Source organism: Bos indicus, chromosome 4 (assembly GCF_029378745.1).
Source record: "Bos indicus isolate NIAB-ARS_2022 breed Sahiwal x Tharparkar chromosome 4, NIAB-ARS_B.indTharparkar_mat_pri_1.0, whole genome shotgun sequence".
In the NCBI taxonomy this organism is placed as follows: Eukaryota; Metazoa; Chordata; class Mammalia; order Artiodactyla; family Bovidae; genus Bos; species Bos indicus.
In genome coordinates, this window is record NC_091763.1 from 20,045,757 (window position 1) to 20,068,710 (window position 22,954).

The 22,954-nt window shown below is 37.2% G+C and overlaps 1 protein-coding gene across 1 annotated transcript in view; it reads right to left on the reverse strand.

The window, feature by feature from the left end:
• THSD7A (thrombospondin type 1 domain containing 7A) overlaps positions 1-22,954 on the reverse strand; it is a 488,459-nt gene that overhangs the window by 212,342 nt on the left and 253,163 nt on the right. The window contains exons 3-4 of the mRNA XM_070787540.1: positions 13,869-14,117; positions 10,863-11,041 (exon numbers count right to left, since the gene is read on the reverse strand). Of these exons, the coding sequence (XP_070643641.1) occupies positions 10,863-11,041; positions 13,869-14,117 (428 nt within the window). The remainder of the gene's footprint in view (positions 1-10,862; positions 11,042-13,868; positions 14,118-22,954) is intronic.

Genomic DNA, 22,954 nt, shown 5'->3' on the forward strand with positions numbered 1-22,954 from the left:
TTACTGAGCCATAAAAAGACAAGGGAAAAAAATATCATTTGAAGCAATATGGAAGTAAGTCAGACAGAGAAAGACACATATCATGTGATATTATTTATATGTGAAATCTAAAAACATACGATACAACTGAACTTATTTACCAAAGAAAAACGAACTCACAAATGTAGAAAACAAATCTATGATTACAAAACTGGAAGAGGGGAAGGGGTAAATTAGGAGTTTGAGATTAACAGATACAAACTACTATATATAACTTGTAAACAAAGTGACTGACAACTGATTAATCTTCAAAATATACAAACAGCTCAACTGAAACATGTATATTACCATATGTGAAATAGATCACCAGTCCAAGTGTGATTCATGAAACAGAGGACTCAAAGCCAGTGTACTGGGACAACCCAGAGGGATGGGTTGGGGAGCGAGGTGGGAGGGGGGTTTGGGATGGGGGACACATGTACACCCATGGATGATTCATGTCAATGTATGGCAAAAACCACCACAATATTGTAAAGTAATTAGGCTCTAATTAAAATGAATAAATTAAATTTTAAAAAAGCAAAAAACAAAACAAACAACCCAATCAAAAAATGGGCAGGAAACCTAAACAGACATTTCTCCATAAAAGACATAGAAATGGCCAACACATAAAAAGATGCTCAACATCATTAATTGTTAGAGAAATGCAAATCAAAACTACAATAAGGTATCACCTCACACCAGTCAGAATGGCCGTCATCAAAAAATATATAAACAATAAGTGCTGAAGAGGCTGTAGAGAAAAGGGAACCCTCCTACATTGTTGGTGGGAATGTAACATTGGTACAGCCACTATGGAGAACAGTATAGAGGTTTCTTAAAGAACTAAATATATAACTACTATATGATCCAGCAATCCTACTCCTGGTCATGCATCTGAAGAAAACCATAATTCAAAAAAATACATGCACCCCAAAGTTCATAGCAGTACTATTTACAAGAGCCAAGACATGGAAGCAACCTAAATGTCCATCGACAGAGGAGTGGATAAAGAAGATTCCATAATACAATGGAATATTACTCAGCCATAAAAAACCAAAATAATGCCACCTGCAGCCACATGGATGGATTTAGAGATTGTCATATTGAGTAAAGTGAGTCAGAGAAAGACAAATACCATACTGTAGCACTTATATATGAAACCTTAAAAAATGATACAAGTGAATTTATTTACAAAACAGAAACAGAGTCACAATACAGAAAACAAATTTATGGCTACCAGGGGGAAAAACGGAGGATAAACTGGGAGATTAGGATTAACAAATACACACTACTGTATATAAAATAGATAACTAATAAGCACTTAGTATATAGCACAGGGAATTCTATTCAATATTCTGCAATGATCTGTATGAGGAAAAAGAAAAGTGAAAGTGAAAGTCCCTCAGTCATGTCCGACTCTTTGTGACCCCATGGACTATACAATCCATGGAATTCTCTATGCCAGAATACTGGAGTGCGTAGTCGTTCCCTTCTCCAGGGGATCTTTCCAACCCAGGGATCAAACCCAGGTCTCTCACATTGCAGGTAGATTCTTTACCAGCTGAGCCACAAGGGAAGCCCAAGAATGCTGGAGAAGGTAGCCTATCCCTTCTCCAGCTGATCTTCCCCACCTAGGAATTGAACTGGGATCTCCTGCATTACAGGTGGATTCTTTACCAACTGAGCTATCAGGGAAGCCTGTATGAGGAAAAAATCTAAAAAAGTGTGGACATATGTATATGTGTAACTGATCCAGTTTACACATGAAACTAACATAACATTGTAAATCAACTATATTCCAATAAAAATTTAAAAATAGGTAACAACAAATCCTACTGTATATTACAGGGAACTATATTCCATATCTCATAATAAGCTATAATAGAAAAGAATACGAAAAACTGAATCACCTTGTTGCACACCTGAAACTAACCCAACATTATAAACAAGTCTACTTTAATGCAAAGAAAATAATATTAAACAATTGATGCCAACTGTTCCTTCCCCACATTAAACATTTAGTCATCACAGAAACCAAATAATTAACATAGTGTCTTAATGTTGTTAGTGATTAAGTTATGTCTGACTCTTTTGTGACCCTTAATAAACACAATCAACACCTTGTTTTCATATCATCATCACCATTATGGTATTAACTTCCTATTAGCATGAGTGTTTGGGTCTTAAGTATAGGTATTTAAGTATTTCATTGGACTTTATAAGTTGGGAAAGTTTCAATGTGTCTAGCACATTAATACCTTTTTGTGTCATAACATTATTATCCAGAATGTTCTATCCTTATTAGCTCAATATAACTCACATATTTAACAGTGTACCATCTATGACTTTGTCAGACACCAAACTTTGTCAAAGACACCAACATACATAATGAATTTTGTTACTTTTTCTGGGTAATAATTCCTTTGTCATGATTACTTTTGTCTAGGTAATCAAGCTAGTGTCACTCACCTTTACCATTAAGAAACTAGGAAAAAAAATGAGAATGATACAAAGGGAGATAGGTTTGAGATACTCATGAATATTCAGATGTTTCCTTCAGTTTAAAAAATTTGTTATAATTTTCATGCTTTTGAACAATATCAAGTTAGCAGTATAATTTGTATTGAATTTTATGTTTGTGAAGCTTATCCTTTACTCTAAAAATTCTGGAGAAAATTCTGGGAATTTTGATTACCCAACAAAATGTTCTATCAAATGTCATTTAAACAATCCAGCCATTCAATCTTCTGGATAGTGTTAACATTGCACATACGTATGTATAATTTAAATCTCATGTTATTTCCTGATCAAATAAAAATTTCATCGGCACTTTTTATATAAAGATGGCATTATTGCCTGGGAAGTACAATGTATGAATCTGTGTGTTTATACACTTTTCACCAGTGGTACCTGCCTGGACTGAGTAATCCACAGTCTTAAGTTTGATCACAGTAAAACACATACATTTGACTGGCATCATAATAATGAAAACAAAATGATTTTCTAGAATAACCTTTGACTCCGACAAAGGTTATAACTTTGAATATATTATTTTGATTTCTTGTAGCTGTTGAGAACGTCACTGTTAATTTGTTAATTATTTTGTAATTAATTTTTTCCTTCTCTCTATGCCTTTTAATATGTCTTTGGAGTTCATTAGCTGAAAACTCACTATATTGTATATAATTTATACAAATATTCTTATCTTGCTAGCAAACTTTCTTGATTCTGTACGTTCTTGTCTTTCATCAATTCTAAATAATTCTCTCGTCTTTTCTCTTGATTCTCTTACTCTGAATCTTCTTGTTTAATTCTGTATGACTGTTATCCTTTTTTTCAATTTTCAATTTCTATGTTCAATGTTGCATTTTGGATTATCTGCTTACATTTGTCTTTAATGTACTGATAATCATTTATCTCAATATGTGTAATCTATCCATTTGTTTATTTCCAGTTAAAGTACTTTTTAGTCCTAGAACTTCTGTTTCTTTTCTTTTAAAAAATCTGGTCTTTTTAATTGTGCCTCATTATATTTAATGTTCTAATTTTCCTTTACATCTGAAATAAGTTTTAATATATGTATTTTATAGTCTGTATCTGCTTTTTAAAATATTTCCAAACTTGCAAGTCAATTTTACTGTTTGTTAGGCATTTTAAATCCTGTTTACAATGAATTATTTTTCCTCATGTACCTCACAATTTTGAGTGGCATCATTTATCCAGGAAAATCCTGCAGCTTAGGTTAAAATGTCTCTCTCTTTAGACTTTTTACTTTTGCTATGTCAGGCACTTTGGTGATACAATTGTCTGATGCCATTTCTTACTTTAATTTTCAGCTTTGTGGTCTCAGGATTTATGGAAGTACCATAAATTTGAGACTTAAACTCATATGAGTACAGGCCATAGCTGGAATGTTTAGGAAGGTTTGTTTTTGCCCTGATTCAAGGCTAAAGCTGATCTACTTCTTTTTTATCTCCGGCTATAAGTATGTTGAATTTTTCTGCTCACTCATGGATCCTATAACCCTTTGAGTTTGATGAAGTAATGCAGTATTTCTGCTTATGCTCTCTTTCTCTGAGCACAAGTTAATGTCATGCCCCTTACTGGTTCCACTCTCCCAAGTCCCCATAATGCAAACCCATCTCCCATACCATCCCCTCCCAAGGGCAATCACAGAAGGTATCCACTCAGCTTTCATTATTGGGAAATCATTTAGTTTATCAAGACCTCAGTTCTGCTCTTAAAAGTATTTTAAAAACTATTGCATCCTGAATGTCCAAGTATTTTTTAAAGTATGTTTTTCAGGCCTTCCCTGGTGGTCCAGTGGTTAAGAATCCTCTGCTTGCCAATGCAGGTGACACGGGTTTGATCCCTGCTCTGGGAAGATCCCACATGCCACATGGCAACTAGGCCTGTGCACCAAAACTGCTAAGCTAGCACTTTAGAGCCAGTGAGCCACAATTCCTGAGTCTACATGTTGCAATTACTGAAGCCTGCATGCCTAAAGCCTGTGCTCTGCAACGAGAGAAGCCACTGCAATGAGAAGACTGCTTACTGGAACTAGAGAAAGCCCACATACAGCAATGAAGACCCAGCACAGAGAAAAATCAATCAATCAATAAATCTTTAAAAAAAATATGATTTTCAGCTACTCTACCATATTGCTTAAACACAGCATAAATGTCATTAAATATTTTTAGGTAAATAAGCAATGCGCATCAGGATATAAGGCCAAACAGAAATGAAAACCATATTTCCTGATTATCTGTCTGGGATTCTCATGAAGGTAGCCTTAGTATGAATATTCAAAAGATTTTTAAGCTATCTATATAATTAGAAAAGAGAAAAAAACAGACAAATAAAAATAGTCTCTTAAATGAGGGGCCCACCTACACAAAATGCATAAATTTTTATTCTCATCATTTGATCTAACAACTACATCATGTTTCCTGTATTTAGAGTCGGAGGTGTGAATAGTAATTCTTCAGGGGTGAAGGATGATGTGTGTGACTAGAGTCCCCACCTGAAAGAGACAATGTTTAATTGCAACTGAAGCATTAAAGAGACAATTTTCAGACAAATTTTAAAAATTGCAGCCCTTTAACAAAGGGGAGAGTAAACATGTCAAACAACAAATGTTTATTAAACATTGACTAAGTCAAAGGTATTATAAGCATTGTTTTCATGATTAGATGATTTCCTAGCTGTCTCCTTATATTTTTATTTGATTACCTTTTTGGTTGAATTTTCCTGACCCATCATTAGTAAGCTCCTCCTATACTAAAAATTCTAAGTTACTCCCAGTGTAGACCACTGACCAGCTTAATCTAATTCCCAGCATGTAAGTTTTTATTAACTTCTATCCCAGTGGCTGAAACCTCTTGCATCTCACTTTCCGTTTTGTAATCTACTGATCACAAAGAAATTTCTGTAGGGGAGTAGGGAAACATCCCTTCTCTTCCACAAAATATCCAGAGGACCAATTTCTGAGGAAGGCCTGATTCCTGCAGGGATTTCTTATGTTTTAATTATTCTATATCACAATGCTTTTTACATCTCACTGTATCAGTGTAGGTAGGGTATGTTTCTCAAACACAACAATTATGTGACTTACTTCCTTCTTCATTTACCATATGAAGATTAGTAGAGCACAAAGTGGTATGTTTAAAAAAAAAGATAAATTATGAAAACTGTTCACACGTTCATGAATTTACTACAACAAAAGTGTTCATAACCAAACTTTACACATGTTTATATAATTATGATATCTGAGACATTATAAAGTTAGTAAATTCAAAAATCCTTTTATGTTTTCTACAATATTTATATCTATATGATGATGTTATAGAAAGCCAAGAGACAAAAAATCATTTCTATTTCATGTGTATTTAGTCACTCAGTCATGTCCAACTCTTTGGGACCCCACAAACTGTAGCCCACCAGGCTCCTCTGTCCATGGGGATTCTCCAGGCAAGAACACTGGAGTGGGTTGCCATGCCCTTCTCTGGGGGATCGTGCCAATCCAGGGATCAAACCCCGGTCTTCTGCATTGCAGGTGGATTCTTTACCACCTGAGCCACCAGGGAAGCCCAAGAATACTGGAGTGTGTAGCCTATCCCTTCTACAGGGGATCTTCCTGACTAAGGAATCGAACCAGGGTCTCCTAAGTTGCAGGCTGATTCTTTACCATCTGAGCTACCAGGGAAGCCCCAGCTTTAAGTCTATTTCAAGGACAATAGAAAGTAAAACGAAACTACTATCTTTCCTAGAGGGTTTAAGAATTATATCAGGGAAGGTATAGAGACTCTTGATACACATTTCTGATTGAAATGTTATGTAAAACAGCCTCATCCACCTGTTATTTCAAAAGCGATGGACAGGGAAGGTGCAGCACTAGGCTTCAATGTACTCTGATATTTAGTTTCTGAAATAACAGGGTAAGAGCAGCAGGGTAGTCTGTGGAAACTACAGTAAGAAGACTACAATTATAAATAATTTGTACTTCATAGGGATGGTGACTATTTTATTCACATTTTTGGGGGCAAAACATGTGAAAACATGAGCTCTTTATTCATCCTTCTGTCTACCCATTCATAGTACAATCATCCTGCCCTCAATCCATCTTTCCATTGATCCTCCAAAACTTTCTGCTGGTTTGTCTCATTCAGTGTCATCATACAGGCTTATTATCCAGACTGTCTTTCTTAATAACCACAAATCTCACAGACCTTATGCAGATATAAGTGTGGATTATTTGGTATGTTTTGCATAAAAGCATGTTCTAAAATTTTTTATGATATAAATCACAGTAAGCTTTATGGTGCTTTATAACTAATAGCTTTGGCTTCCCTCATTTGAAAACATGTTCATTCTGTATCAACTGGAAGGATGTCTTGAGTTATTATAGCTAGAATCTACTTTCATTTCTCTATGAACTCTTATAAGAGTCAATTCATATTATGCATCTAATGATCAGTAACACTTCCATCAGCTTTCTAGGAGTTACACTGATAACCTTCTCATGGGCAAGGCCTCTTCCTGTCATATTTTGAGGATAGATTTCATGCCAGGACAAGCTGGACATTTTTCAAGACTACTGGAATTCTGAACAGCCAGCTCATAGAAACTGTCAAAGATTTTACTACTGACTCTTCTCAGCAGAGAACCTGTCAAGTCTTTCTTCTAAATAAGTGTAATGGAAATTTTGATCACCTCAATATTCTTTTAGAACTGAGAGAGTTCCATGGATAAAATACGGACATTCTCCAATATCAAGTAGACATATTTTTCCTACTGTCTGTAGATGCCATTACCAACTTAATAACTATCCTGATAATTCAACTTATACCAAGTTTTGAATATCATACTTTATACTTTGTGAGTACTTTAATAATAAATATTTCAACTTACTGAAAATTAAATATATTAGCTCCAAGGGAAAGAATTATGGCCTTGTGTGGTATGAGTCAGTTAATAGCAGAAAATACATCAATGAATAAAGTAATTTAAAGTGATCTGGCTTTTGCGCTATGGTGGTCATTATCAATCTTCTATGTAACATGATATACCGAGATAACAAAGGAAGTTGATGTCATATAACTTGTTTTCAGTATTTCTGTATAAAGAAATTTCACATTGAGGCTAAAGTATTTCGGGTTAAAGTATTTTTAATAGCTTGGTTATATGTGAGAAGACATTTATAGAACACAGAGAGAGAATCTACAAAAACACCAGTGCAATCCTTGTTCTTCAAATTAAGTGCAATATGAATTGCTTTTAGGATAGGCTTTTCATGGTTAAACAGTCAGGATTTCTTGAGATCAGTACCTTCTTGTTAGGACTGAATAAACAAGGAATTCTGAGAGGTTTCCCTGTTTTAATAAAGTAAGCTTTCATTCTTTCGTATTTATTGAAAAAGATAAGACTGTGAACAATCTTCACAGCCCACAGTCTAATTGTTCTCCATTGACGCATATCTATAGTATTCACATGTGTTACCCTTGGAATGCTGGTATATCTAACAAGTTTCCTACTGGGGAAAATTGCGTACTACTAGGGACTGCAAGGGGATCCAACCAGTCCATTCTGAAGGAGATCAGCCCTGGGATTTCTTTGGAAGGAATGATGCTAAAGCTGAAACTCCAGTCCTTTGGCCACCTCATGCGAAGAGTTGACTCATTGGAAAAGACTCTGATGCTGGGAGGGATTGGGGGCAAGAGGAGAAGGGGCCGACAGAGGATGAGATGGCTGGATGGCATCACTGACTCGATGGACATGAGTCTGAGTGAACTCCGGGAGTTGGTGATGGACAGGGAGGCCTGGTGTGCTGCGATTCATGGGGTCGCAAAGAGCTGGACACGACTGAGCAACTGAACTGATCTGATCTGAGGGAGAACTCACATTGGAGACAACAATGGCACCCCACTCCAGTACTCTTGCCTGGAAAATTCCATGGACGGAGGAGCCTGGTGGGCTGCAGTCCATGGGGTCGCTAAGAGTCAGACATGCCTGAGAAACTTCACTTTCACTTTTCACTTTCATGCATTGGAGAAGGAAATGGCAACCCACTCCAGTGTTCTTGCCTGAAGAATCCCAGGGACAGGGGAGCCTGGTGGGCTGCCGTCTATGGGGTCGCACAGAGTCGGACACGACTGAAGCGACTTAGCAGCAGCAGGGAGAACTCACATAGTCTAAGTTCTGAGGAAAAAATAACTGCAACTTTTAGTAAGAACAACTGTTTTTGCAAAGACTATAAGAGGCTTATTAATATTATTGATATTTGACATGAAAGGACACAGATTCTTAAGTTATTTATGTTATATACTTACAAGATTGAATATTAATTTTAGGTGAATTGACTACTTCCATATCTATGAATCTCTGCTTTGGTGTTTGCATTAGTCCAACAGATACATCTTAATAATAATATTCTTTGTGTCTTATCTTTTTTTCCTGTGACTTTTATTTTTATTGCTCTGCAGTGCCTTGACAGCAGTAGTCAGGGAACTCTATGACAAAATAATTTTTCAAAGTGTCCAATTACAATTCAAAATTCTGAAGGATCTTTTGAAAGTAATAACCTACAGGATATAATTGACATTCAGAAACTAAAATCTGATCTACTTCTAGCAATGAAATTATACTACTCTGAAAGGACTGCCATAATAAATTCACCAAAGGGCATTAAAAATGTAGCCATTAAAGTGACTAAGAAAATATTAATGTACTAACATTACATGTTTTATGCTACTTCCTTAAAATCGCAAGACATATTAGTAGAAAAGGTATCCCTAGGCTAGATTACTAAATGAGTTAACATGCTGTGTAAAGCCAGTGGATACAAAACAATTAAATTCTGCAAGCTGCAAATGCAAAACTTTAGTCCTTATTTCCCAAGAATTACTAACCACTCCTTTTTGGGAGGCAAAAGAGCTCTCTCTTCTTTTGTTTTATGAAATGTCTTTTTCTCTTGGTTCTTTCCTTGTTTTTCTGATTCTTCTTGGTCATATTCCTTCTCTGAATATTTTTTTATTCCGTTCTTTTTTTTTATCTTTAATACATGCTGTTCCTTCTGCTTAGAATAAACTCCCTCTTGCATGCCTGACCTGCTTAACTATATGGAGTATATGCATCATAACTCAGCTCAAATTCCACATTGTTTATGAAGGTTCCTCTATTTTCTCACTACAGCTATTCTAAAACTCAATTATAGTGGCTCAGATGGTAAAGAACCTGCCTGCAATGCAGGAGACTTGGGTTTGAACCCTGGGTGGGGAAGATTCCCTGGAGAAGGAACTGGCAACCCACTCCAGTATTCTTGCCTGGAAAATCCCATGAGCAGAGGGGCCTGGCAGGCTACAGTTCATGGGGTTGCAAAGAGTCAGACACAACCGAGCGACTAACACTTTCACTTTCATACTGCATTATGACTATTGGTCTGTGTGCCCTCATGATGACCATGAGCATTTTCCTGACATGAAATTTGTATTGATATTTCTGTCCTCATCACCATAGACAATTTTTGGAACTCTTCTGGCAACTAATCAATATGTGCTGAATGTATTAGTGCTACAAGTCCTGCAGTCCCTCAGGTAGTAAAATGTTAAGAGGCTCTTAAGAGGCTCAGTCCAATGATGATCAGAATTTTAGACTAATATTAATATTTAACAATATGTACTTTTAGTCTTGGCCATCTTGGACTCACTTATTCTTTTGTACACTTATCACATTTGGTCCCCAAACTGAGATTTAGACCAAAAAAATTCTAAGATATGTCTACCAAATCAAAGCATTTAATCAAAGGGTTTTTTTTTTTTTTTTTAAGTTATGCCTTTGGGTTAAAGATCTTTTCCTGTAGTTTTATTCTATTTCTTTTAAATTCAAAGTGAATTTTCTCTGAATACCATAATTAATTTATTTTTTCAACATCATTATAAAACAGCAAAACAAAGTTTCTTTTTTAACATACAGGTTTTACTTATTCTTATACGAAGAAAAGAAATTTGGGCTTTGGAACACATATTTGCATCCTATATGTATCCTTATAAGACACATGTTTATTCTATTTTGATAATTGATTACTCTTTCTAAATTCTGACTCAGAATCTGAAGTCAAAATTTAAAGAGAGGCTTGTCAACAAACCAGAATGAACTAAAGACGGAACTTTATTCATTATTTTTACAACCATCATTTAGACTACCATTCACCATAGTTAATATCTGCCATAATGTGAACTAATATATGGCTCTTCATGCCCCCAAATGACTGCACATATACCCCTGCAGGATGCTCCCATGCCTGCCCTCCATAGGTGAGTACTTGAGAAGAAAACAAGATTTACCTTCTTTGTCCTTGTGCGTGTTCAACGAGAGGAGGTTCTCGTTGGCCTGCACGCAGTATGCCTCTCGGGTCTGGACCCCTCCTCCGCAGAGGGCCGTCTGGTTGCCTCGCCTCTTGTCCTGTTGACTGAGCAGAGGGTCCACCCGACACTCAGTCCACTCTGTGGTCCTCCAGCTGTATCTAGATAAAGAAAATGCCGGCAGTGGCCATGTGTTAGTGAATAAAACTTTTCTCCAATCCTATTTGTTTTTTCCCCTCAAGAAAATTAATCTGAACAATTCCTTCCCCTTGAATCAATCTTAGACCACACCTCTGGCACAGGTTCAGTTTCAATCCCTTCTTCTACATCCTTACCCTGCTCCGTTTAAAGAGGGGTTAAATTTAAGATGATCCAGTTTTAATTGCACCTACTAGAAGTTACTTATAAATATTTTATGCAAAGAGAGCATAATGCTGAATATATGACATTTTATGTTTAATTAAGCTGAACTCAGGCTTGCCCTTTTTTCATGTTTATAAACAAAGGAAGATTGAATCTGAGAATGGAGAACATTCTATATGATGATGAACCCAAACATTTGTTTTGTCTTTAATAAAATGTATGAAAATTCCTTCTTCGTACTGGTCAAAATTGTTAATTGTGTGTTAGTAACAAAAATATAACATAATTCAGAGTTTTCTCTTTATTGCTGAGAATAAGAGTGTTTTTTTTTTTTTTTTCTCCTGTAACATTTGAGCATCCCTGATGAGTACTGATGAATGATGAAAAGAGCTGACATTTCTAATCAGTGGAACATAGGAAAGATGATCTATGCTTCTAAATTAAAGCTCCAATCAAGATTATGATGTGAAAAAAATGTCGGGGGATTGTCAGCCTAACACATGCTTTAAGGAGATAGCCAGGGTCTTGATGTCACTGAAGATAGACAGTGATGGCATTTCTCCACCTCAAAGAAAATGGATATTCTAAAAGCACAAAGAAAATGGCTCTTGGAGTACTTTATGTCACTTTACCAAGATGCTTCCTTAGTAATCAGATTAACAGCCAACACAGGTACAAATGGATGTGCTAATGCTCATCTCAATTAGACAAAAAGGTTAAATGGGCTCTTGGATGTCTGATCAAGATGCTTTGCTTTGTCAGTGGTAAGGTTTCATGTCGGTAAAGGTGAACTTCATGCCCATTTTTCAATTTTTGTAAGTGGTAATTTTAACAGAGGTACAGGTCTGGGGCATCAAGGAACAATGCTCTTGACATATATTTATAAAGGAGGTGCAGCATTCAGGTCAATTATAAAATCATTGATAATTGATGCCTTGGGAGGAGGGATGGGGCGGCGTGACAGAAAAGAAAACTAAACAAGCTATTCATTAGGGGAGTTAAAATGAAATTTTTATTTTATTTTTTTTATAGAGCAGCATCCCAACATAGGTCATCCTAAGGAGTCCTGTGGGAGAAATAAATTTTTTAGTAATGTAAAGTGATTACACATTCTTAAAAAAAGATGCTACCATCCACAAAGGGTTAGAAGACAGAGATTTAGAATAGGGATTTATTTTAATTAATAGTTAATGATGTTTGAATAACTGAGAGGATAAAGACATCCTAGCTTGAGATAAAAAAAAAAATGGAAGAATCTTGCAGGAAACGAAACACTCTGACTAGAGAACCTGGCAACTTCCCTGAAACTGTTATGTCAGGGGAACACACAAGTCAGTGGGGCAGGCAGAGAAGTTAGGAAGGAAACTTCAGAGTGTTCAGTTACTGGTTATGTTAGGGGAGAAGGGAGGATTCCATAGTGCTGCATAACTGAAGATCTTGTATGAATCATTACTATGCTTTGTTATTATTATTATTACTGTTAGAAATGGGAGGAGCAGCAGCAGCTGGTAATGGTAATTTTCCTCTTCACTGGTTCATCAAGTGCAAGCTGTAAGCCTGTTCTCTAAATGTTTCAAATATTCCAGGGAACCTTTCAATGAAGCTTGTGGGTACCTACTGATAAACTAAGATTCTGTAAGTTTTTTCGTAAATACTCTCTACATTCAGACCAACCTGAAACATATTTATCACCAAGTTAACTCACAGAAATGTCTTCGAAATGATTTTTAAGGATAAAAACAATATAGTTACAGTGCCAAATATTTCAAAATCAGTCGTGTTTAATCTGAATTTGATGAACATTTATTGGGCACTTACTATGTGCCTGGTCCTACGACATATACAAGTGATTAAAGAAGAAACAATCTCCACACCCAAGGTTAATAAGCAATCTTGGTCCTGAGAGAGCTTAAAGTCTTATTATTTGATGTAGTATTCTACTCTATTTAATAGGATTTGTTATACACAGTACTGAATTTTAATAGGGCTTGCTCAATAGGCATAAGGAACCTATATTTTGAAAGATTATTTTACCTTATAGACTAGTTGACCAACTATGGCTAAATTCAACCTGTACTGTTTCTATAAATAAATTTTATGGAGACATATCCACACTCATTTCTTTACATATTGCTTACAGCTCCAACAGCAATGGCACCCCACTCCAGGACTCTTGCCTGGAAAATCCCATGGACGGAGGGCCTGGTGGGCTGTAGTCCATGGGGTTGCTAAGAGTCGGACACGACTGAGTGACTTCACTTTCCAACAGCAGAGTTGAATCATCATGACAGAGACACATGTGGCTCATAAAGACTAACAAATTTACTATTTTCTCCACTACAAAAAAAGCTTGTCAGTCCTCATTATAGAAAATATGCAAAGAACTACTGCTAAAAATCCAACTTTTGTGAAGATTGGAAAACATAGCTTGTTACTGACACTTTTATTTAGTAAAACTGGTATTATTTGTTTTTATAGGATAGTGTTTGTAAAGAGATACATTTCTACTTAGAATTTGTAAAAATCAGTATTTCTCAACACACCATCCAGTTGAAATCAAACAGCTAAAGGAATATGCAGTTTGGGCAGACGGGGCAGCAGAGACCACTGTCCTTATTAACTCACGTGGCACAGGGGGCAACTCCATCTCCTTGAGACACACAGGGTTCTTCTTCCTCAAGTTCTGGACACTTCTTCTCGCTGCCAATAGGAAACTGCCTGATGAGCCGAGCTCTCATGCGGGTGCCTTTAGGGGATGCCGGGTCATGGCATGTTTTTGAGCAGGGGCTCCACTCTGACCACTCGGACACCTGGCACTCCTTGGTCATCACGCAGGCCTGGAAGGTCATTGGCAGCTTCTCTTGCTGGCAGAAGCTGCAAAAGAGAATTAATATTCTCATCACAGACTTATAGGCAGGCATGAACTTATAGGCAGGCATGAACTTGTAGGCAGGCATGAACGTTCCAGAGCAAAATCAGCTTGGACATTTTTATTTCTACTTGGAAGTACAATTTCAATTTCACTGAAAACGTACCAACATTTATGACGTGTAAAAGCTGTTAGACTCCAAGCTAACATTTGCATTTCCTCTTAGTTTGTAATAGTTGTTAAACCATTCACAGGAAATAGAAAATAAAAGGATGAAGCAAAATTAGCTGAAACTAAGTTTACCATATTGGTCATTTTACTCACTCCAGATTTGTTTTAACTTAGAAAATGAACTGTTAACATAAGACAATTTTCACTCTGTTTAGTGATTTAAATAAACATGCTTGGATAACTACTACAATATTATTTTGAATAGAAAAAGTAATTTAATTTATGCTTATAATTATTTTTAATATCATTTGAAATTTTAGCTGTCAATTACAATTATAATGTAGGCTTATTCAAATACCTCAACTTTTTCCAGTTCATACTTTAATGCAAGGTCTACATATGAGTATATTAATTAAACACATCCTAAGCATTAGAGGCTTCCCTGGTGGCTCAGACCGTAAAGTGTCTGTCTGCAATGCAGGAGACCTGGGTTTGATCCCTGGGTTGGGAAGATCCCCTGGAGAAGGAAACGGCAGCCCACTCCAGTACCCTTGCCTGGAAAATCCCACGGACGGAGAAGCCTGGTAGGCTGCAGTCCATGGGGTCACAAAGAGTCGGACATGACTGAGCGACTTCACGTTCACTTTCTTTAAGCATTAGAAGGGTGACAGAGGATGAGATGGTTGGATGGCATCATCGACTCAATGGACCTGAGTTTGAGCAAACTCTGGGAGACAGTGAAGGACAGAGAAGCCTTGTGTTCTGCAGCTCATGGGGTCACAAAGAGTTCAGACTTGAGTGAGCAATTGAACAACAAACATTAGAAATATAAATTTTTTAGGCTATACTGCTGTAGAGATATCCTCTAAATAGATCTAGAATATTTAGTCACCAGTAAAGTATTTATGTTCAAATTCTTATCTAATGTTTCCTCCTTGAATTAGAAGGATGTTGAATTCTTTTTTTTTTTTTTTTTATTTTTTACTGAAGGATAATTGTTTTACAGAATTTTGTTGTTTTCTGTCAAACCTCAACGTGAATCAGTCACAGGTATACATATCTCTCCTCCCTTTTGAACTTCCCTCCCATCTCCCTCTCCATCCCACCCCTCTAGGTTGATACAGAGCCCCTGTTTGAGTTTTCTGAGCCATACAACAAATTCTCGTTGGCTATTTTACATATGGTAAGGTAAGTTTCCATGTTACTCTTTCCATACATCTCACTCTCTCTTCCCCTCTCCCCATGTCCATGAGTCCATTCTCTATGTCTGTTTCTCCATTGCTGCCCCGTAAATAAATTCTTCAGAACCATTTTTATAGATTCCATATATATGCATTAGAATATGATGTTTCTCTTTCTCTTTCTGACTCACTTCACTCTGTATAATATGTTCTGGGTTCATCCACCTTATCAGAACTGACTCAAATGTGTTCCTTTTTATGGCTGAGTAATATTCCATTATGTATATGTACCACAACCTCTTTATCCATTCATCTGTTGATGGACATCTAGGTTGCTTCCATGTTCTGGCTATTGTAAATAGTGCTGCAATGAACAATGGGATACATGTGTCTTTTTCAACCCTGGTTTCCTCAGGGTATACGCCTAGGAGTGGGATTGCTGGGTCATATGGTGGTTTTATTCCTAGTTTTTTCAAGGAATCTCCATACCGTCTTCCATAGTGGCTGTATCAATTTACATTCCCACCAACAGTGTAAGAGTGTTCCCTTATCTCCATAATCTCTCCAGCATTTATTGTTTGTAGACTGTTTGATGAGGCCCATTCTGACCAGTGTGAGGTGATTAGCTCATTGTAGTTTTGATTTGCATTTCTCTAATAATGAGCAGTGTTGAGCATCTTTTCATGTATTTGTTAGCCATCTGTATGTCTTCTTTGGGGAAATGTCTATTTAGGTCTTTTTCCCACTTTTTGAGCGGGTTGTTTATTTTCCTGGTATTGAGTTGCATGAGCTGCTTGTATATTTTGGAAATTAATCCTTTGTCAGTTGTTTCATTTGCTATTATTTTCTCCCATTCTGAGGGTGGACTTATTATCTTGCTTATAGTTTCCTTTGGTGTGCAAAAGCTTTTAAGTTTAATCAGGTCCCACTTGTTTACTTTTCTTTTTATTTCTATTACTCTAGGAGATGGGTCCGGAGAAGGCAATGGCACTCCACTCCAGTACTCTTGCCTGGAAAATCCCATGGATGGAGGAGCCTGATAGGCTGCAGTCCATGAGGTCGCTAAGAGTCGGGCACGACTGAGCAACTTCACTTTCAATTTTCACTTTCATGCATTGGAGAAGGAAATGGCAACCCACTCCAGTATTCTTGCCTGGAGAATCCCAGGGACGGGGGAGCCTGGTGGGCTGCCATCTATGGGGTCGCATAGAGTCAGACACGACTGAAGCAACTTAGCAGCAGCAGCAGTAGCAGAAGATGGGTCATAGAGGATTTTGCTTTATGTCGAGTGTTCTGCTTATGTTTTCCTCTAAGAGTTTTATAGTTTCTGGTCTTACATTTAGGTCTTTAATCCATTTTGAGTTTATCTTTGTGTATGGTGTTAGGAAGTGTTCTAATTTCATTCTTTTACATGTAGCTGTCCAGATTTCCCAGCACCATTTATTGAAGAGGCTGTCTTTGCCCCATTGTATATTCTTGACTCCTTTGTTAAAAATAAGGTACTCATAGGTGCATGGGTTTATTTCTGGGCTTTCTATCTTGTTCTATTAGTCTATATTTCTGTTTTTGTGCCAGTACCATACTGTCTTGATGACTGTAGCTTTGTAGTATAATCTGAAGTCAGGAAGGTTGATTCCTCCAGCTCCATTCTTTTTTCTTAAGATTGCTTTGGCTATTTGAGGTCTTTTGTGTTTCCATATGAAGTGTGAAATTTTTTGTTTTAGTTTTGTAAAAAATGCCATTGGTAATTTGATAGGGATCACATTGAATCTGTAGATTGCATTTGGTGATATAGTCATTTTCATAATATTGATTCTTCCTACCTAGGAACATGGAATATCTCTCCATCTATTTATGTTTCCTTTGATTTCTTTCATCAGTGTCTCATAATTTTGTGTACAGTTCTTTTGTCTCAGTAAGTAAGTTTATTCCTAGATATTTAATTCTTTTTGTTGCAATGGTGAATGGGATTGATTCCTTAATTTCTCTTTCTGGTTTTTCTATGTTAGTATATAGAAATGCAAATGATTTCTGTGTATTGATTTTATATCCTGCAACTTTGCTAAATTCATTGATTAGCTCTAGTAATTTTCTGGTACTATCTTTAGGATTTTCTATGTACAGTATCATGTCATCTGCAAACAGTGAGAGCGTTACTTCTTTCCTGATCTGGATTCTTTTTATTTCTTTTTCTTCTCTGATTGCTGTAGCTAGGACTTCCAGAACTATGTTGAATAAGAGTGGTGAAAGTGGACACCCTTGTCTTGTTCCTGATCTTAGGGGTAACGCTTTCAGTTTTTCACTATTGAGAATAATGTTTGCTGTTCAGTTCAGTTCAGTCACTCAGTCACATCCGACTCTTTGAGACCCCATGAATCGCAGCATGCCAGGCCTCCCTGTCCATCACCAACTCCCGGAGTTCACTCAGACTCACATCCATTGAGTCAGTGATGCCATCCAGCCATCTCATCCTCTGTTGTCCCCTTCTCCTCCTGCCCCCAATTCCTCCCAGCATCAGAGACTTTTCCAGTGAGTCAACTCTTCGAATGAGGTGGCCAAAGTACTGGAGTTTCAGCTTCAGCATCATTCCTTCCAAAGTAATCCCAGGGCTGATCTCCTTCAGAATGGACTGGTTGGATCTCCTTGCAGTCCAAGGGACTCTCAAGAGTCTTCTCCAACACCACAGTTCAAAAGCATCAATTCTTTGGCGCTCAGCTTTCTCCACAGTCCAACTTTCACATCCATACATGACCACTCGAGGCTTATCATATATGGCCTTTACTATGTTGAGGTAGGTTCCTTCTATGCCCATATTTTGAAGAGTTGTAATCATAAATGGGTGCTGAATTTTGTCAAAGGCTTTTTCTGCATCTATTGATATTATCAAATGGATTTTATCTTTCAATCTGTTGATATGGTGTATCACATTGATTTGCATATATTGAAGAATCCTTGCATTCCTAGAATGCAAAAACCAGCTTTTTGATGTGTTTATGAATTCTGTTTGCTAAAATTTTGTTGAGGGTTTTTACATCTATGTTCATCAGTGACATTGGCCTGTAGTTTTCTTTTTGTGTGTTGTTTTTGTCTGGTTTTGGTATTAGGGTGATGGTGGCCTTGCAGAATGAGTTTGGAAGTGTTCCTTCCTCTGCAATTTTTTGAAAGAGTTTTTAGAAGGATAGGCATTAGCTCATCTCTAAACGTTTGACAGAATTCTCCTGTGAAGCCATCTGGTCCTGGGCTTTTCTTTTTGGGGAGATTTTTTTCATCACAGCTTCCATTTCAGTGCCTGTAATTAGGTTATTTATAATTTCTATTTCTTCCTGTTCATTCTTGGAAGATTGAACTTTTCTAAGAATCTGTCCATTTCTTCCAGGTTATCCATTTTATTGCCATATAGTTGTTCATAATAGTCTCTTATAATCCTTTGTATTTCTGCATTGTCTGTTGTAACCTCTGCTTTTTCATTTCTAATTTTGTTGATTTTATTCTTTTCTCCTTTTTTCCTGATGAATCTGGCTAAATATTAGTCAATTTTATCTTGTCAAAGAACCAGCTTTTAGTTTTATTAATCTTTAGTATTGTTTCTTTCATTTCTTTTTCATTTATTTTTGCTCAGATCTTTATGATTTTTTTCCTTCTACTAATTTTGGGATTTTTTTTTGTTTTTCTTTTTCCAGTTGTTTTAGGTGTAGAGTTTAGGCTGTCTATTTGATGTTTTTCTTCTTTCTTGAGGTAGGATTCTATTGCTATAAATAAACTTCCCTCTTAGAACTGCTTTTGCTGCATTCCATAGGCTTTAGGTTGTCAAGTTTTCATTATCATTTGTTTCTAGAAATTTTTTTATTTCCCTTTTTATTTCTTTGTAACCTGTTGGTTTTTTAGAAATGTGTTGTTTAATCTCCATGTGTCTGTGTTTCTTACAGTTTTTTTTCTTGTAATTGATATCTAATATCATAGCATTGTGGTCAGAGAAGATGCATGATATGATTTCTATTTTCTTAAATTTACTGAGGTTTGATTTGTGACCCAAGATATGGTCTATACGGAGAATGTTCCATGTGCTCTTGAGAAGATGTATTCCTCTGCATTTGGATGGGATGTCCTGAAGATATCAATAACATCCATCTCATCTAATGTATGGAGAAGGCAATGGCACCCCACTCCAGTACTCTCGCCTGGAAAATCCCATGGACGGAGGAGCCTGGTAGGCTGCAGTCCATGAGGTCGCTAGGAGTCGGACACGACTGAGTGACTTCACTTTCACTTTTCACTTTCATGCATTGGAGAAGGAAATGGCAACCCACTCCAGTATTCTTGCCTGGAGAATCCCTGGGACAGGGGAGCTTGGTGGGCTGCGGTCTATGGGGTCACACAGAGTTGGACACGACTGAAGCAACTTAGCAGTGGCAGCAGCATCTAATGTATCATTTAAGACTTGTGTTTCCTTATTAGTTTTCTGTTTTGATGATCCATCCATTGGTGTGAGTGGGGTGTTACAGTCTCTTACTATTATTGTGTTCCTGTCAGTTTCTCATTTTATGTCTGTTAGTGTTTGTCTTATGTACTGAGGTGCTCCTATGTTGAGTGCATATTATTTACAGTTGTGATGTCTTCCTCTTGGATTGATCCCTTGGTCATTATGTAGTGTCTTTCCTTATCTCTTGTAATCTTCTTTATTTTAAGGTCTATTTTGTCAGATATGAGGATTGCTACTCCAGCTTAATTTTGCTTCCCATTTGCATGGAATATATTTTTTCATCCTCTCACTTTCAGTCTATATGTGTCTTGGGGTCTAAAGTGGGTTTCTTGTAGATAGCATATACATGGGTCATGTTTTTGTATCCATTCAGCCAGTCTGTGTCTTTTGGTTGAAGCATTTAATCCATTTACATTTAAAGTAATTATTGATATATATGTTTCCATTGCCATTTTCTTAATTGTTTGGGGTTGATTTTGTAGATCCTTTTTCTTCTCTTGTATTTCTTGACTATGTAAATCCATTTAACATTTGTTGTAAAGCTTGTTAGGTGGTACTGAGTTGTCTTAACTTCTGCCTGTCTGAGAAGCTTTTGATTTCTCCATCAGTTTTGAATGAGATCCTTGCTGGGTACAGTAATCTTGGTTGTAGATTTTTCCCTGTCAGTACTTTAAATGTTTAAATGTATCCTGCCATTCCCTTCTGGTCTGCAGAGTTTCTGCTGAAAGATCAGCTGTTAAGCATATGGGGTTTCCCTTGTATGTTACTTATTGCTTCTCCCTTGCTGCTTTTAATATTCTTTCTTTGTGTTTAGTCTTTTTTAGTTTGATTAGTATGTGTCTTGGCGTGTTTCTCCTTGGATTTATCCTGTATGGGACTCTCTGTGCCTCTTGGACTTGATTGACTATTTCCTTTTCCATGTTGGGGAAATTTTCAACTATAATCTCTTCAAAAATTTTTTCATATCTTTTCTTTTTCTCTTCTTCTTCTGGGACCCCTATTATTCGAATGTTGGTGCATTTGATATTGTCCCAGAGGACAATCCTCATTTCTTTTCATTCTTTTTATTTTATTCTGCTCTTCAGAAGTTATTTCCACCATTTTATCTTCCAGGTCACTGATTTGTTCTTCTGCTTCAAATATTCTGCCATTGATTCCTTCTAGAGTATTTTTAATTTCAGTAATTGTGTTGTTTGTCTCCATGTTTATTCTTTAATTCTTCCATGTCTTTGTTAATTGATTCTTGCATTTTTCCCCATTCTGTTTTCAAGGTTTTTGATCATCTTTACTATCATTATTCTGAATTCTTTTTCAGGTAGTTTTCCTATTTCCTCTTCATTTATTTGGACCACTGTGTTTCTAATTTGTTCCTTCATTTGTGTAATATTTCTCTGCTTTTTCATTATTTCTTTTTACACTTACTGTGTTTGAGGTCTGCTTTTCCCAGACTCCAAGGTTGAATTCTTTCTTCCTTTTGGTTTCTGCCCCCTAAGGTTGGTCCAGTGGTTTGTGTAAGTTTCTTATAGGGTGAGATTTGTGTTGAGTTTTTGTTTGTTTGCTTTTCCTCTGATGGGAAACACTGAGTGAGGTGGTAATCCTGTCTGCTGATGATTGGGTTTGTATTTTGTTTGTTGTTTAGATGAGGCATCCTGCACAGGGTGCTTTTGGTGGTTGGGTGATGCTGGGTCTTCTTTACAGTGGTTTCCTTTGTGTGAGTTCTCACCATTTGGTACCCGCTAGGGTTATTTCTCTGGAGAAGGCAATGGCACCCCACTCCAGTACTCTTGCCTGGAAGTTCCCATGGACGGAGGAGCCTGGTAGGCTGCAGTTCATGGGGTCTCGAAGAGTCAGACACGACTGAGCGACTTCACTCTCACTTTTCACTTTCATGCATTGGAGAAGGAAATGGCAACCCACTCCAGTGTTCTTGCCTGAAGAATCCCAGGGACGGCAGAGCCTGGTGGGCTCCTGTTTATGGGGTCGCACAGAGTTGGTCACAACAGACGCAACTTAGCAGCAGCAGCAGGGGTAGTTCTCTGGTAGTCTAATGTCTTGGAGTCAGTGTTCACACTCCAAACGCTCAGGGCTTGATCTCTATCAGAAGTGTGAAATCAGTGTTTGCTCTTCTCCTGTGCTTGCACTCTGGGTCCACACCAAGGCAATGTATGAGCTATTGATCACACCCTTTTATTATTTTAGCAAACTGCAACCTATCAGAAGTGTGGAGTCAGTGCCTGCTCTTCCTCTGTGCTTGCACTGTGGGTCCACGCCAAGGCAATGTATGAACTGTTGATCATGCACTTTGATTTCATTACCAAACTGTGACCTATCGGAGTGTGAAGTCAGTGTCTGCTCTTTGTCTATGCTTGCACTCTGGGTCCACACCAAGGCAATGCATGAGCTGTTGATGATATGCTTTTATTATTTTAGCAAACTGCAACCAGACACTAATACGAGGAATTTCAGTGAGAGACCTGCCTTGAGAGATGTGCCTACTGTAAATTAAGTCCTCAGTTTCCCAAGGATTGATGAAGGCTCTCCATCCTGCAGTTGGAATCAATGTGAGAGTTGGACCATGAAGAAGGCTGAGCACTGAAGAATTGACACTTTCAAACTGTGGTGTCATAGAAGACTCTCCACAACCCTCCTTTCAGAAGGGATGTTGAATTCTTAATCCTAATGTCTACTTACAAAGATGAAGATGATGTTAGAGAATGTCATCGACCTTGGGTTTATGCACTTTGAAGGATTTTCCTGGAATTAGATTGCCTTGTGCTGATTCTTAGTTGAACTCATGCACATTATCAATAACTAGTAGTTCATGTTTACAAGATAGAGGAGGCCTGTTGCCACAATAGAGCATCTGTTCCAATGGGAGAGTTCAGTGATAATTCTGTCTCATCATTCAGGTGCTATATTTAACTATGATAATCAACCATACAGAGAGGCAGGTCCATTTTAATATAACAACTCACATTCAATCTTCTTAATTCTACTGGCATGTGTATGA